At 40.3% G+C, this 13,731-nt stretch overlaps 1 protein-coding gene across 2 annotated transcripts in view; it reads left to right on the forward strand.

Annotated features, from left to right (window-relative positions):
- Positions 1-13,731, forward strand: part of klhdc3 (kelch domain containing 3) — a 55,898-nt gene that overhangs the window by 22,771 nt on the left and 19,396 nt on the right. For both annotated transcript variants that reach the window (XM_061690231.1, XM_061690232.1), the window contains exon 9: positions 296-404. In XM_061690231.1, coding sequence (XP_061546215.1) covers positions 296-404 — 109 coding nt within the window. The remainder of the gene's footprint in view (positions 1-295; positions 405-13,731) is intronic.

Here is a 13,731-nt window from a genome sequence, read left to right on the forward strand (position 1 = left end):
ATTAAATCCACACGGATGTCGTAATTCTCACGAGAATTATTGTTCTGTCCTTAGGTAAATTGAAAAGGCTGACTTTTGGATATGCTTGGTCATATTTGTTTTATATACTGACATCTAAGTACATTTTGAATTTGCATTAAAGTAAGTAAAATCTTCATGCTAGCTCTAGCGCACAAAGCAATGACAGATCAGTCAGAAGGTTTGTATGTGTAACATGTTAATACTGTATGTATCTTTTGTATCCCATGACGTTCAACATCATCATCAATCTATGTTTCACATTTCTACTATATAGAAGCCTTTTTATGGACAAAAGTAAAGCCCAAGGGAAAAGGCCCATGTCCACGGAGACGACAATGCTGCTGCATGGTTGGAGATCGAATCATCCTCTTTGGAGGAACCAGGTAAAGCAAAATATATCTAAATAGTTTATTATATAGCTACAGCATGTTTGGATAACTAAGTAATGATGTACAACTATTCACACTTCACCTATTTATTATTATAATATTCTCAAGTAAAACACAGATTAGTTTAACTTCTAATTTAAAACATGAACAAAAACGTATTTAGTAGTAGTGGACAGTGTCTAATGGCAATCCAATTAAGAAAAGAACCCTCTCTTGTTGCCAATGCAGTAGTAGCTATTGTACACCATAGTCTGTTTACAATGCAGGTCAATTCCGAATGTTTTTTTTTTTTTTTTTTGGTACCAATGTGACATCTTAATTTTTTTTCATGTCCGTGTGAACAGTAGAATAATTTTTTTTAATTTCACATCTGACCCAGGCCTCTTTCATATGTGGATATCATTCGGATATGTATCCAACGCAAAGGATGCTCACGGGGTGTGCATCCGACCCATACGTCATCAAAAGTCGACAAACATCACAGTTGTCCGACAAAATAGACACGTTACAAAACGGCAATGGCGGCTGAACCAGCAGAAAACAGTCAGGGATAAAAAGATGATGGTTTAAAACTCATAAATGTAAAAAAAGGTTGGCTTCCGGTTGCAAAAAAATTGTTGAAATCTCAACAAATGCGTCATGACAAGACCTATGCAAGGGGCAGGGGCGCATTCTGATATGGGCAACCACCCAGGGCGGCATTCTGTGCGGGGCGGCACTCATTTAACAAAAAATCCGAATTGGGTATTATGCCTTGCAGTTAGCCATATTCAGTAAAATATTAAATACTTTTGCTACAGTAATTGCTCTACTGTACTTTAAAATATGTTTTTCTTATTAGTTTTTTAGGCTGACCAAAACAAATATGTATGACAACCTTACTTTTAGTAACTTAGTTTTTGCTTTTTTGGAAATGTAATGAAAAAGTTGAAATTAGTAAAGGCGTTCTTATTTTTTCAATATAAACGAAACTAGAGTCTGAATATTTCAAATCATCCGTAAACGTCTTTGTATTCTACTGTTTGTCTTTTCTTGGCGGATCGACTGCTCTCTGTTCTCCACATGTCATTGTGATGGTCTGGCTCCTGTAGACAGTAGTCTGGGATGAGTTCATTGGTGGTCATAAGGTAGTAATGATAACTGGTACCTGCTTGATGTGCCACTGTGCTTTTGCTAGGCCAGTAGCCAGTGGAGTAATGAGGTAGCTAATGGCATTTACTGTAGATGACCCAGCATAGTTGGAACCTGGGCAATTGTTATCACGAGGCTGCGTTATCAGTGAAAAGCCCACTGGGAAAACCTGATAGTGCAAATGGGAAGGCTGTGGATAAGAGTCCTCTCAACCCCAGTATGTCTCCCGGCCCAAAGTTCTTTGGACCTCAAATCATGATGTCTCAATCTTGGACCATTCATCTAGATTGGCTTTATATCATGGTTCTAACTACAGTACAACTTAGCTTACTTACACACGGACAACATTTTGGTACCCCTCTGATAATGAAAGAAAAACCCACAATTGTCACTGAAATACCTTGAAACTGACAAAAGCAATAGTAAATAAAAATGTACTGAAAATTAGATTTCTTTTGAATTGTTGTACAACCTTTTCAGGCAGTCACAGCAATCAATTCAATCACTGTCAATGATACTTCTGCACCTGTCAACAGGTATTTTGGCCCCCTACTCTTGAGCAAACTGCTCCAGTTGTCTCAGGTTTGAAGGGTACCTTCCCCAGATTGCATGTTCCAGCTCCTTCGACATACTGTATAGGGCCTTTTCACCAGCCAGCCCAGGAACTTTGCGTTCCTGGTAGCAGGAGTTCCTGTTAGCAAAAGGTTCCTGTGGACCATGTGGTTTGTTTCCATCCATCCATTTTCTGAGCCGCTTCTCCTCACTCGGGTCGCGGGCGTGCTGGAGCCTATCCCAGCTAACATCGGGCAGGAGGCGGGGTACACCCTGAACTGGTTGCCAGCCAATCGCAGGGCACATACAAACAAACAACCATTCGCACTCACATTCACACATATGTGCAATTTAAACTTCAATTAACCTACCATGCATGTTTTTGGGATGTGGGAGGAAACCGGAGTGCCTGGAGAAAACCCACGCAGGCACGGGGAGAACATGCAAACTCCACACAGGCGGGGCCAGGGACTGAACCCCGGTCCTCAGAACTGTGAGGCTCTAATCAGTCGGCAACCGTGCCGCTGGTTTGTTTACATCACACTTATTAGTTCGGAGTAGTTTAAGCAAATGAGAATTATGTTGCTCAATATTGACACCTACTGGATCCAAAAAATGCTGGTATTTCAAGCTTTCAAATTAATGTAATATTTGATATCGATCTAAATTTCAAATATGTTTGATACCTTTAAAATCTAACCCTTTATCCAGGTGAGGAAATTGAGAACTGATTCTCATTTGCAGCGCCAACCTGGCTGCAGACAGACTTTGAGGTAGGGAGTTTTATTATTTTATTATATTATTTCCACAAATTCCACTATTTCCTGAAGCCTTACACAGTCCGTAGGTGTGAATGTGAATGTGAGTACGAATGGTTGGTTGTTTATATGTGCCCTGTGATTTTCTGGCGACCAGTTCAAGGTGTACCCCGCCTCTGCCCCGAAGATATCTGGGATAGGCTCCAGCCCACCCGTGACCCTAGTGAGGAAAAGCGGTACAGAAAATGGATGAAATCTTAACTTAACTTAACTTGTTCAAAACCTTTGTTTTGGTTCATAATTACATTTCATACTATACACACCTTTAATAAGAGCTCCTAGTGGGAACTTCCCACTCATTTTCTGATCTTTCCCCGTTTAACTTAGATTCTCTCTCTCTCTCTCTGTCTCTCACCACTAACCTTGAAAAAAAATAAAATTTAATCAGATTTGATTGGCTGAAAGGGTCGCAGAACTCACATTTGATGGGTCGGTACAATTCATCACTACCGTAAAGCCTGAAATATGTTTCGGTGCTTAAAATAGAAGCATCCCACATGCCTTGAATCATAACGTTTCTTTTTTGGCTATATTGTGGGTCCATTTGGGACTGCTTCTGGGTCCAGACACGGACCGAGAGTTAGTGACCTGTTTTACATGATGTTACAACAATCAAGCGAGCCAGAGTGAACTGTTTAGCTCCGTAGCACACGAGCTAGTTAGACCAGAGGCTAGCGAACATAATAAATAGTTAACTTTACCTAAAATGTCCCAGTTGTTTGCATCTACGGAGCCCAAGCCGTTCCGCCAGTGGCTCACTGCGTCGTGAGCGGCGCGCCGAGTGTTACCACAACAATGAAAATTTATCAAGTCCGGGAAAAAAAAGTCTCGTGTCCATTGTATTTATGAAACGATAACCTGCCCTACTGTTTTTCTAATTAGCCAGCACCAAGCACTTCAGCAACACACACACACACAAGGCTGAAAATATTTTTTTTCTTTAAGGAGCATTTTTGCTAATCATTTCTTAATTTAAGGAACCACTTTCCAATTTTGAGGAGTAATTTTTTTGCAGCTTAATCGCACAGGGACCCGAAGCAAAGATTATACAATAAAAATTTGACAATATAATGGGGTAGTTGAATGTCGGGCTGCACCTAATGAATATTTTAGTACTCGAGTATCCTACTGAAAATTCTATTTACCAATCATTTGAATAAACTATATTTTTGCTTGATTAAAGAAAAAATTTGAATACAAAAGAGAAAATAAGACCTTTCACTTCATAACGTATGACTAATTAGTTTCCTTTTTTATATAACCAACAGTTTTTATTTCTTGAATTCAAATGATTTTTAATTTACTTTTGAAAAATTATTTAAAATAATGGAGGCTACGAAGGCGGCATGGTGTACGACTGGTTAGCACATCTGCCTCACAGTTCTGAGGACCGGTGTTCAAATCCCAGCCCCGCCTGTGTGAAGTTTGCATGTTCTCCCCCGTCCCTGCGTGGGTTTTCTCCGGGTACTCCGGTTTCCTCCCACATCCCAAAAACATGCATGGCAGGTTGATTGAAGACTCTAAATTGCCCGTAGGTGTGAATGCGAGTGTGAATGTTTTATTGTTTATATGTGCCCTGCGATTGGCTGGCGACTAGTTCAGGGTGTACCCCGCCTCTCGCCCAAAGATAGCTGAGATAGGCTCCAGCACGCCCGCGACCCTTGTGAGGATAAGCGGTGCAGAAAATGAATGGATGAAATTGAACATAAAAGATAAGGCATTATTATTTTTTTAATTTTTTTAAAGGATTAACAGCCTTTGTGCATCTTCTTAAACACCTATCATTTTAGCATTTTGTGACATATTAAGACATTAGGTTCATGGCTGTGCATTTATGAGCTTAGACCAGCTGACTAGGAATAAGACAAATCTTTTTTGTACTACTACAAGTTTTGGAAGAGTTCAGTTTGTTCAAACTAAAATGAAGAAACCTAGAGAGAAAAATATTTTCTTAATCTCCCTTCACCAAAACCCTCCTCTGTTTGGGTGCATGATGATGATCCATCTTACACTTATTGCTCTCTGACCATGTTTTTTTTACCTCGTTGACTTGAAGTGTTGCCACTTACAGATCATCAGATGGTACTGGCCATATGTCACACAGTGATTACACTGACCTAAAAGTACACTGTATGTACCGTTATGGTTGCGTTATAATGTCCTTGTCATGGTAAAAAAAAAAAAAAACACATTCTGTGGTACTCATAATTAAAAGAGATACTCCGCAGCACGCAGCGCTAGCGTTGTTACTGAAGTATACTAACATTAACCTCACTGATTTGGGCTATGTCAACTTCACCGCTGTCTCTCGGGTCCCACGATGCGGCGTCATACTCTGTGGAGAGAAAGGTCCGTGTTAGAAGGGTGCTCCCCTTGCATCGCAATATGAAATCCTACCACACTTTCACCATTTCTTTTTTCTCTCTCTCTCTTCTCAATTAGCCGTCGCATTCTGATTCACTTCCCCGTCCACAAATCGGTGACGTAAGCGCGGTATGTCACATACGTTTCCGTCTTCGCGACCGTGTCCGCAGTAAATCTCATTTGTAATTTTGCTTTTCAATGTGTTTTTTGATGCGCAAACGAGATTTCTGAGTTTGTATATGTATTTGCTTCTATTTTGACTCAGCTGTCTGTAGCCAGATTAGCATTGCAAATACCTAACCTTGGTAATGTTCAATAAATAAATAACAAATACATTACTTCATGGACAGCTCTTTTTGTCAGTTTTTAAATACAACAGAGTGAAGTATTTGGTGTCTGTCAATGTTTTTGCATTAAAAAAAAAATGAACATTGCAAATAGATAAACACAGATAAAAAGCCAGGCTTCATTTCCTTGTCTTGCACAATGGCAAACACGGCATTTTTTGGCAGGCTGGAGTAGCTCCTGCCTGGGAAGTTTTTTTAATTTTGTTTTTCCCCCCACGATTGACTGGATTGGACCATCAGAGTGTCCCCGCCGGCCAGCCTCGCGCCAGTGGTCCGTCCTCTCCTCTGGCCCGGCCGAGGAAGATGCACACGCCCATTTGGGCTCGGACCTCCACTCTGTAGTGAGACCGAGTCATCCAGCGGTGGACCTTGCCGCCGGGGCGGCGGATCTCGCCACTGAGCCAGTGGCGGCGGACTTCACCACCGAGTCCGCCGCTGCGGTTTGCCGCCGAGCCCGGCTTTGGCCTGGCGACAGAAGCTCGCCGAGCACAGAATTTGTCCAACCTGCTCCTTGTCCAACAAGTGCGGCTCAGCAGGAAAACATAAAGATCGGTGTTTGGAAGTTTTACTTTTCAATGTTTTTTAATTATCTTATTTTTAGCCTTGCATAACACCACACAATGGCAGCTCTGTGAATGGAAAAAGTAATCGCCAACAGAGGTCTGTCACCCAATCAGCGTTCGTCAACACAGCCCGCCCCCTCAAAGAGTTCCTGGTCGCTCTTGGAAGACCCCGTCCACCAGGAGGAATGAAATAATCCAGGGGAAACCTTCCGTATCCTGATAATTAAATTTTTTTTGGGTGGGGAAAACCTACCAGTGTAGCTAAGGAAGTTCCTGCGGTGAGAAAGTCTCATCTGTCCAAAAGACAATCTCCCATGAAGCTTTGTGGCTTGTCAGTATGCATTATGGAAAATTCCAGGCTTTCTTTTTTTATGATTTGTATGTACCTTAACCTTTGAGTTTACCTTGAATTTCTTTGGAGGTTGTTCTAGCCTCTTGCTTTACCATTTATATTATCTGTCTCCTCAATTTGTCATCCATTTTTGTCTTGTGGCCACTTTCTGGGAGGTTGGCTCCAGAACGGTGGACCTTAAACTTCTGAATAATATGTCCAACTAATGTTACAGGAACATCAAACTGCTTGGCGATAGACCTTTAGCCTTTACCTTTAACATGCTTGTCGATTATTATAAGTTTGAACATACCTTTGAGGCTAATTAGAATACATATCTTGTTGAATAGCAATTCACAAGCAATGTCTGACTTGTATTGGTTTATTTTCAGTATTTTTTAAATTACTTTTGTCAGTTTTAAGTTATTTTAGTGACCACTGTGGGGTTTTCTTTCAATAACAGAGGGCTACAAGTAATGTTGTCCACATTTACATTAATCTACAAATCACAACTCCAACAAAGTTAGGATGTTGTGTTAAACAGAATACGATTGGCAAATCCTTTTGAACCTGTATTCAATTGAATACACAACAAAGACTAGATACTTAATGTTCAAACTGAAACGTTGTCCTTTTGCAAATATTCATTCATTTTGAATTTGATAACCTGCAACACGTTCCAAAAAACAGCTGGGGCGGCATGTTTTTACCACTGTGTTACATCCCCTTTCCTTTTAACAACACTCAAGCGTTTGGGACCTGAAGACACTAGGGGCTCTTTTTGCATGACTAGTGCAAATCCGTCGTGCCGTGTGGGGTAACTCTGCGAGGGGCCTGGTTAGACCAGGTTGTCTTAATCTTGTAGACGTGCGCAGGTGGCGTATGTCATCGAAAGGGCTGTCTGCCAGTTGGTGTAAACACAGCCGACTTTAGTCGCCGCCAGTCAAACCGGCTTATTTCATTAATTCACTTTAAGTGAGGCGCAATGACAGTCTTTCAAGCGATCCGTGCGTGACTGGAGCATTGTCACTTGGCTGGTGTGGCAAAAGCCAACATGATTAAATACAGTATGAGCTGGTGATAACCACTGGTGACTTAGATATATCTGCGGACCTCATGAATCCATCCCCACCCATGCACGATCGTTCGTGCATGTGGCACCCCCATAATCAAAGTCGCGTCCCTGATGCACCTCACACATCTCATTTTCTTAACAGTAAGTATACAAAAAATGCAAAATGGAGTGAACTACCAGTGTAATGTTAAACGTTAAATTGATAAAACTATCTACCCTAATAACAGGTGAGCTTGTGTATCGCAGCAATATAATTTTAATTAAATAAACCAGAAACACTGTTCACCACCGAAAGCTTTTTTTAACAAGAAATGTGGTTTTGCAAAGTAGCATGCCTGCCGTTTGTGTTGTAGAAAATGGTGAAGCACTGTTTTGTTTTCCCTGGATTAGCCCACGGTGGGTTTCACAGTCATGATTTCCCGTTGAGACCTGATAGGCCTTGGGTGGGGAAAATTAATTGGTCAGTGGGGTTGGAATCAACCAGAACGATGGATATGTTAGTAGAGCCGACGAATCAATCAAACACCACACTAACGTCACCATCCCAGTTCAAAGAGTAAGAAGACATTTTGTCTTCAAATCAGGGGCCTTCTCGACTTAGTCCACTTCTACTTTATTTTGTCTGGATCAAGCGGTGTTCCCCGTTACTGTACAAATAAGTGTGATCCTTACAGTCCCGAAACAAGTTGACCTCACAAGTTCTATTGACGGGCATTGAATGTTTATTTAGATGAGCACCTTTAAGCTTCTTACGCACAGGACCTCCCATAAGAACGAGAACACGCATAGTAAGACGCACAAACACACACTAAGTGGCTCCTAAGTCATTCATTTGTTTTCTTTCTCTTATTACTTACCTTTGTGTTTTCCAATCAAGATTATGTTTAAATTTGCACTATACGGTAATAGAAAGGTCTTTTACTACTTAACTACTAAAACAATTCTGTTTAAAAGCAGTTTGGACTGTGTGTTTGTTTTTACGTGACCTTACAACAGAAGGGCAGTTAACAGTCCTAAAAAGATATTGGTATCTGTCTCTATGCAGCTGATGAATGCTTGCACATGCCCCATGAATTATGTGCCGGACACCTTGCTTGTGTTTTTTGTGGGTCTCCTCATTTGGTAGGTCGGCCGGAGGAAATTGTGTTCAAATTTATGGCTCACATTTTGTTTTCCTGGGTTGGTTGTCCTTTCAGACTGATCTTAAACAGAACCCCTCTGTTGATATTTATTCTGAGTCCAAGATTTGTGTGGGCATAATTTATTACTTTAGTGAAGTACAATAAAACTCTTGAACTCCCAAATCACCCTGCTTTCAAAGGCATTGTGTGAAATAATCAGTCTGAACTAAATGGACCAGGAGAGTAGCAGTGTAGGCTGTAATTGGAAGCCCAAATTACACAGACATCTTCTTAATTTAGAGTATGCTTCAGAGATGGGGTGTACCCAATACATAAGGGAAAACGTGCAGTTTCTCTATGAGTGAATTGACTGGCTGGGCATTAGTGGCAGTCTATTGAGTGCCACTTACGTCAGTGTAAACAGGCCTGCTGAGCTCTTGAGGCGTGAAATTCTGCCCCATGTCTGATTTATGACCTGAGGGAGCATTCTTTCTCACGGAGTGCAATTTGATCTGCCCTCACCACCTCTGCTACACTCATTTGCTGAGACCTGCTCATTACCCCACGAAGGACGACCCGTGCATGACTAACTCCACCTGCACTGACCTTCACCTACAAAAGCAGTTAGCTGCATACTCTCCAAAGTGAAACGTCCAATATTTTCGATCTCTGTCGAAGTGAATGAGCATACTACAGTTTTATCGATACCTTGTTGAACTTTGAGTGTCACACTTAAGATGAGCACACAACACGCTAAGGTGGTGGTTATCATGTAATCTATTTGTACCATCACTACAATACGTATGTTGTTTGACATACAGTAAAAATGTAAGTTATTATTAGTGCTATTAATTCCTTCAAGAGTACTACATTCCTCATTATTGTGGTTGGAAAAAATATTTTGAATGGCTTATCTTTGTTTAAGGCCTGAAGCATCCCAAGTGCAGTGATTTGAGATTTTGTTAATTTTGTCTCAACACCTTTGTGGTGGCTGCTGATTAATTGTATTTTAACAGAGCCATTCATTGTAGGATAGGAGCCGTTATATAGTTTTCAGACTGATCTTGCAAAATTGTATTTATCCTTGAAGTAAATAATTGTCATTGAATAGGGTAAGCGGTATGGAAAATTGTTTTGACAGAACCAAGATCTTGTGGTGTAAACATGTTTGTCATTTTCAAGTTGTTGGCCCATGGTTCCAGTTAGAGAGACCGTGGTTGCTTAAGACTCAGCTCAAGGGAGACCACATAGCAGGTAATCTCACTGGTAGCCAAAACATCCCAGCACAAAACCTCTTGTTTATTCCACCAAAATCTCGCCATGATACTTAATCTGGTTGGAATTTTACTCGTGAATTTAAAACAGCAATTTGCTGAGCCAGAGATTTTCTTCCGTGTCCAGTGATCTTGTTTTGCTGATCAGGAGGTCAAAAGCCTGGTGCCTAGATATCACCTATAATACCATTTAGCACCTTATCAATGGCTGAAAGGGCTGCTGTTATGATAGTCCAGCTGGCTAAAGTGTACCTTATCACCAGTGAACCTGATAGTTAAAATTTTAGACTAAACACTACATGGAACTAAGTCAGAGTTGACTATTGAACAGTTTTTTGGTTTATTTGTTTGGGTTTTTGCAATGGATTTTATGAAATGCTAATTACTTGTAAAATTTAACTATAAATTGATAGTCAAACTACATTGGCCATTACAGCTGCACTTGTTGCATTCTGTTTAAAGACATGCTCCTGAGACACTAGGCTCCATGCAAACACGATTATCAACTTTTCAGTTATACACGTGATTAGCCCGTTAGTGTCAAAGGGTAGGCTGCAGAGGTTTCCTTATAGTAATTGTGTGTGTGTGTGTGTGTGTGTGTGTTTTTTTCATATGCCTGAGATAAAACTTGTCAAACAGTGAGGTGACCTGAGATGGATTTGGGGCATCTCGCGCGTGCGGGACAAGACCTTTGGGCAGCACAGCAACTCAGTGATTTACTCTTCAAAGACATTAACATGCTAGTATTTCATCTGCATCTTAACCCTCTTTAACCCACTAACAGCCTGTATACATTATTGTGTCATAGGGGTGAGTGTTCCACGGCAGCTCAAATAAACAACCTGCATAGTAGACACTATGTAATGCCATTCACGTAAATTGACATAAAATAGATGTTTAACATTTGATTTACTAGTCTTGTCACATTGAAATACTTGGAGATTCGAGATGTGGTCTCAAGAACAATGCTTAATTTATTGCATGTTTATATTTTTTTGCAGCTTTTAAAATTGACTGCAGTAACATAAGCATTTGTAATAGTAAAGGTTTAAAGACATACAATGTTATTGTTTGGAATAAAGCCATGGAAAGATCAACCAAGATCCTCTTTTAGTGTCCCCTGGCTGTTTGCCTTGACACCCATTTCATGAATTGCAGCTGGAGAGTGTGGCAGCAGTTTTTCAAACTATAATATGCCATCTCAACCCCCTCTTTTCTATATTAACCACCTGTGTTCAAGGCCCAAAAGACTAATTCATGTCTTCCTTGTTTTCATAGGCTTAAAGTTTGTGTGAGCAAAATTTTATTTAAGAAAGAAAAAAAATCCTGCAAAAAAAAGAAGGGGAAAAAAAGCCTAATAGATGAATGTATGAGAGGGCCACTTTGCACCTTTGTTCCACTGCGAAGGCAGTTTAGATTCTGTACTCAAAGCTTGGAATTTGAGATGCAGATTTAATTAGCGACTGGTGTTTTAGTCTAATCTGAAGACAGGCATCTTCAGGAGCCAGCAGTAGTTAGCGTCTCACTCTCATCATGCAGCTACAGGTCTTAATCTACCTTCCAGCCACCACTCAGGAGGGGGCACAGATATGTTGGTAAGACTAGGTGAGACAGCAAAGATTAAGGCAGAAAAAATGGACTAGAATCTAACAATCAGTGATAACAAATAGATTGTTGAATGTTTCCATACCTTCATTAACCGTTAACAATCCTGCGTACTATTACATATGAATAAAGGAAGCTTTTATACCTTCACCAACCGTTGCGCAATAGTCCAGTATGCCATTTAAAATAAGATTTTGAATGGATACAGGTTCAGACACACCAAGTTGCACATATATACAGGTTAAAAAGTGAGAGTCCAAGTGGAGTCTCACATTTTATGAAGGAATATGTAATCTAGATTCTCTGTTTAAGATGATGCCCTTTATAGTTTTTGTTTGGTCTGTTCTCCCTGTGGATACATTTGATTTGTTTTTGTCTTCTCTAAAATAATTCATTATGTGTCTGCTCATCCTGATAGTGTTCTACAGGAAGTTGTAGTGTGTGATAAGTTCCTGTCAGGTAGATGGTTCTGAAGGAGCAAAGTTCAATAGGATGTGGCGAAAGGAACAGGATGCAGATCATATCTCTCCAAGAATGAGGACCAGGCAAATGAAATGGCTCAAAACACACACGCTGAGATCCACTGTTCACAACATTTGTATTTGAGAACATCAGCTGTAACTTTACCCACTAACATTTGCATTTGTTGCTGGTGTTTTTGCAGAATTGTTTGGTATTTACATGCATGAATGCCCAATTTGGACTAACCCTTACCTCTGTGGTGTTCCCTCATTAGTTTTAGCACAGCAGTTTATTTTCTACTGTTTCAGAGGCCTAGTTTCAAAGATAATTAGTGGAGAAGCCAGTGCATTATTAGAGAGGGTGGCAGTTGGGTGATTAGACACCCTCACCGAGTGTTGTTTGAAATAGCAACCACTGTTTTTTTTAGTGGGGGAGCAGCATCACTCTGGCTTCTTTTTGACTGGGAACCACCGTTGCTCCGTGGTGGGGGGACCACTTTCACACATTGTGATACTTTGCTGATCGAGTAACAAAGTGAACCATCAAACACCAGGATGCCACATAAAGTCGAACAGTGTGACTTTCCCGCTTCCATCAACCCCCCTTTTCCTTCCCCTGCTTCTAAGATCTCTTTCGGCTTGTTTTACAAAGACCAATAAAACATTGATGTGCTGCTGGATTTCACACCCAGACTAATATTGGCCATGACGAGGCGAGAAACTTGTGTCCCAGCAATACGGTTGTCATTTCTCTTGCTGGTCCTCTTAAATGATCATCTTATCTCTACCTTTTTCATGCATCAGTACAGCATCCAAGGCTCTGACTCTCGTCTTGAGTTGGTGACAGCTACTGCACTGCATTGTGTTCTCAAGATAGTGGAGTTACTTCTTTTGCTGTTGGTGTCATTCCATCTTATTCTACTTTTCATAACCTATCATCAACAACAGGTTTGAGGTAGTGGTTAGAATGAAAACTGTTGGTGATGGTTGGAAAGAAAGGAAGGCGCCAATAGCACAAGATGATTGTCACATTAACTGGTTTTGCTTCCTGACCGACTGAAATCTAATATCGCTGGCTCAAACTTGTTTGTTTTACAAACCATTCCAAATCTTCTCTTGCTTTGACTCGACAAATCTGGATACCTGGTATGGTATCTGTGTTGTATCCTACCTATTATGGCATACACACATGGACATAATTGTGGGTATCACTCTGTTTATCCCAAAAAACTTAAACTGAAATAACTTAAAACTAAAAAAATAAATATATATTTTTTTTTTAAATACAGAAAATTAACCACTGAAAATTAGCCATTGCTTTTGAAGTGTGGTTCAACATAATCATTTTTGAAAACTAACTAATGAAACAGGCCTGGGGGGAAAAAAAGATGGTACCCTTAACTTAACGGACGTAGCCTCCTGTGAACATTAGCACTTATTCCATAGCTCTGGACTTACAAATGATGTCTTTTAAAATTACCCAAAATAGACACAGTAGTAAATTAAGACTTGTTTTCTGATGAAATATTAGATTTTTTCAGCCAGATTTTGGCCCACCCACATTTGGACACGTCACCCTACAGTATATTGAACGTCTCTGTTTTTTTTGTTTGTTTTGTTTTTGAAAACACTGAGTGAAAATAGTGATAGTGAAACATTTTAATAAGCATGTTTTTTTT

The sequence above is a fragment of the Phycodurus eques genome, chromosome 11 (assembly GCF_024500275.1).
Source record: "Phycodurus eques isolate BA_2022a chromosome 11, UOR_Pequ_1.1, whole genome shotgun sequence".
Taxonomy (NCBI): Eukaryota; Metazoa; Chordata; class Actinopteri; order Syngnathiformes; family Syngnathidae; genus Phycodurus; species Phycodurus eques.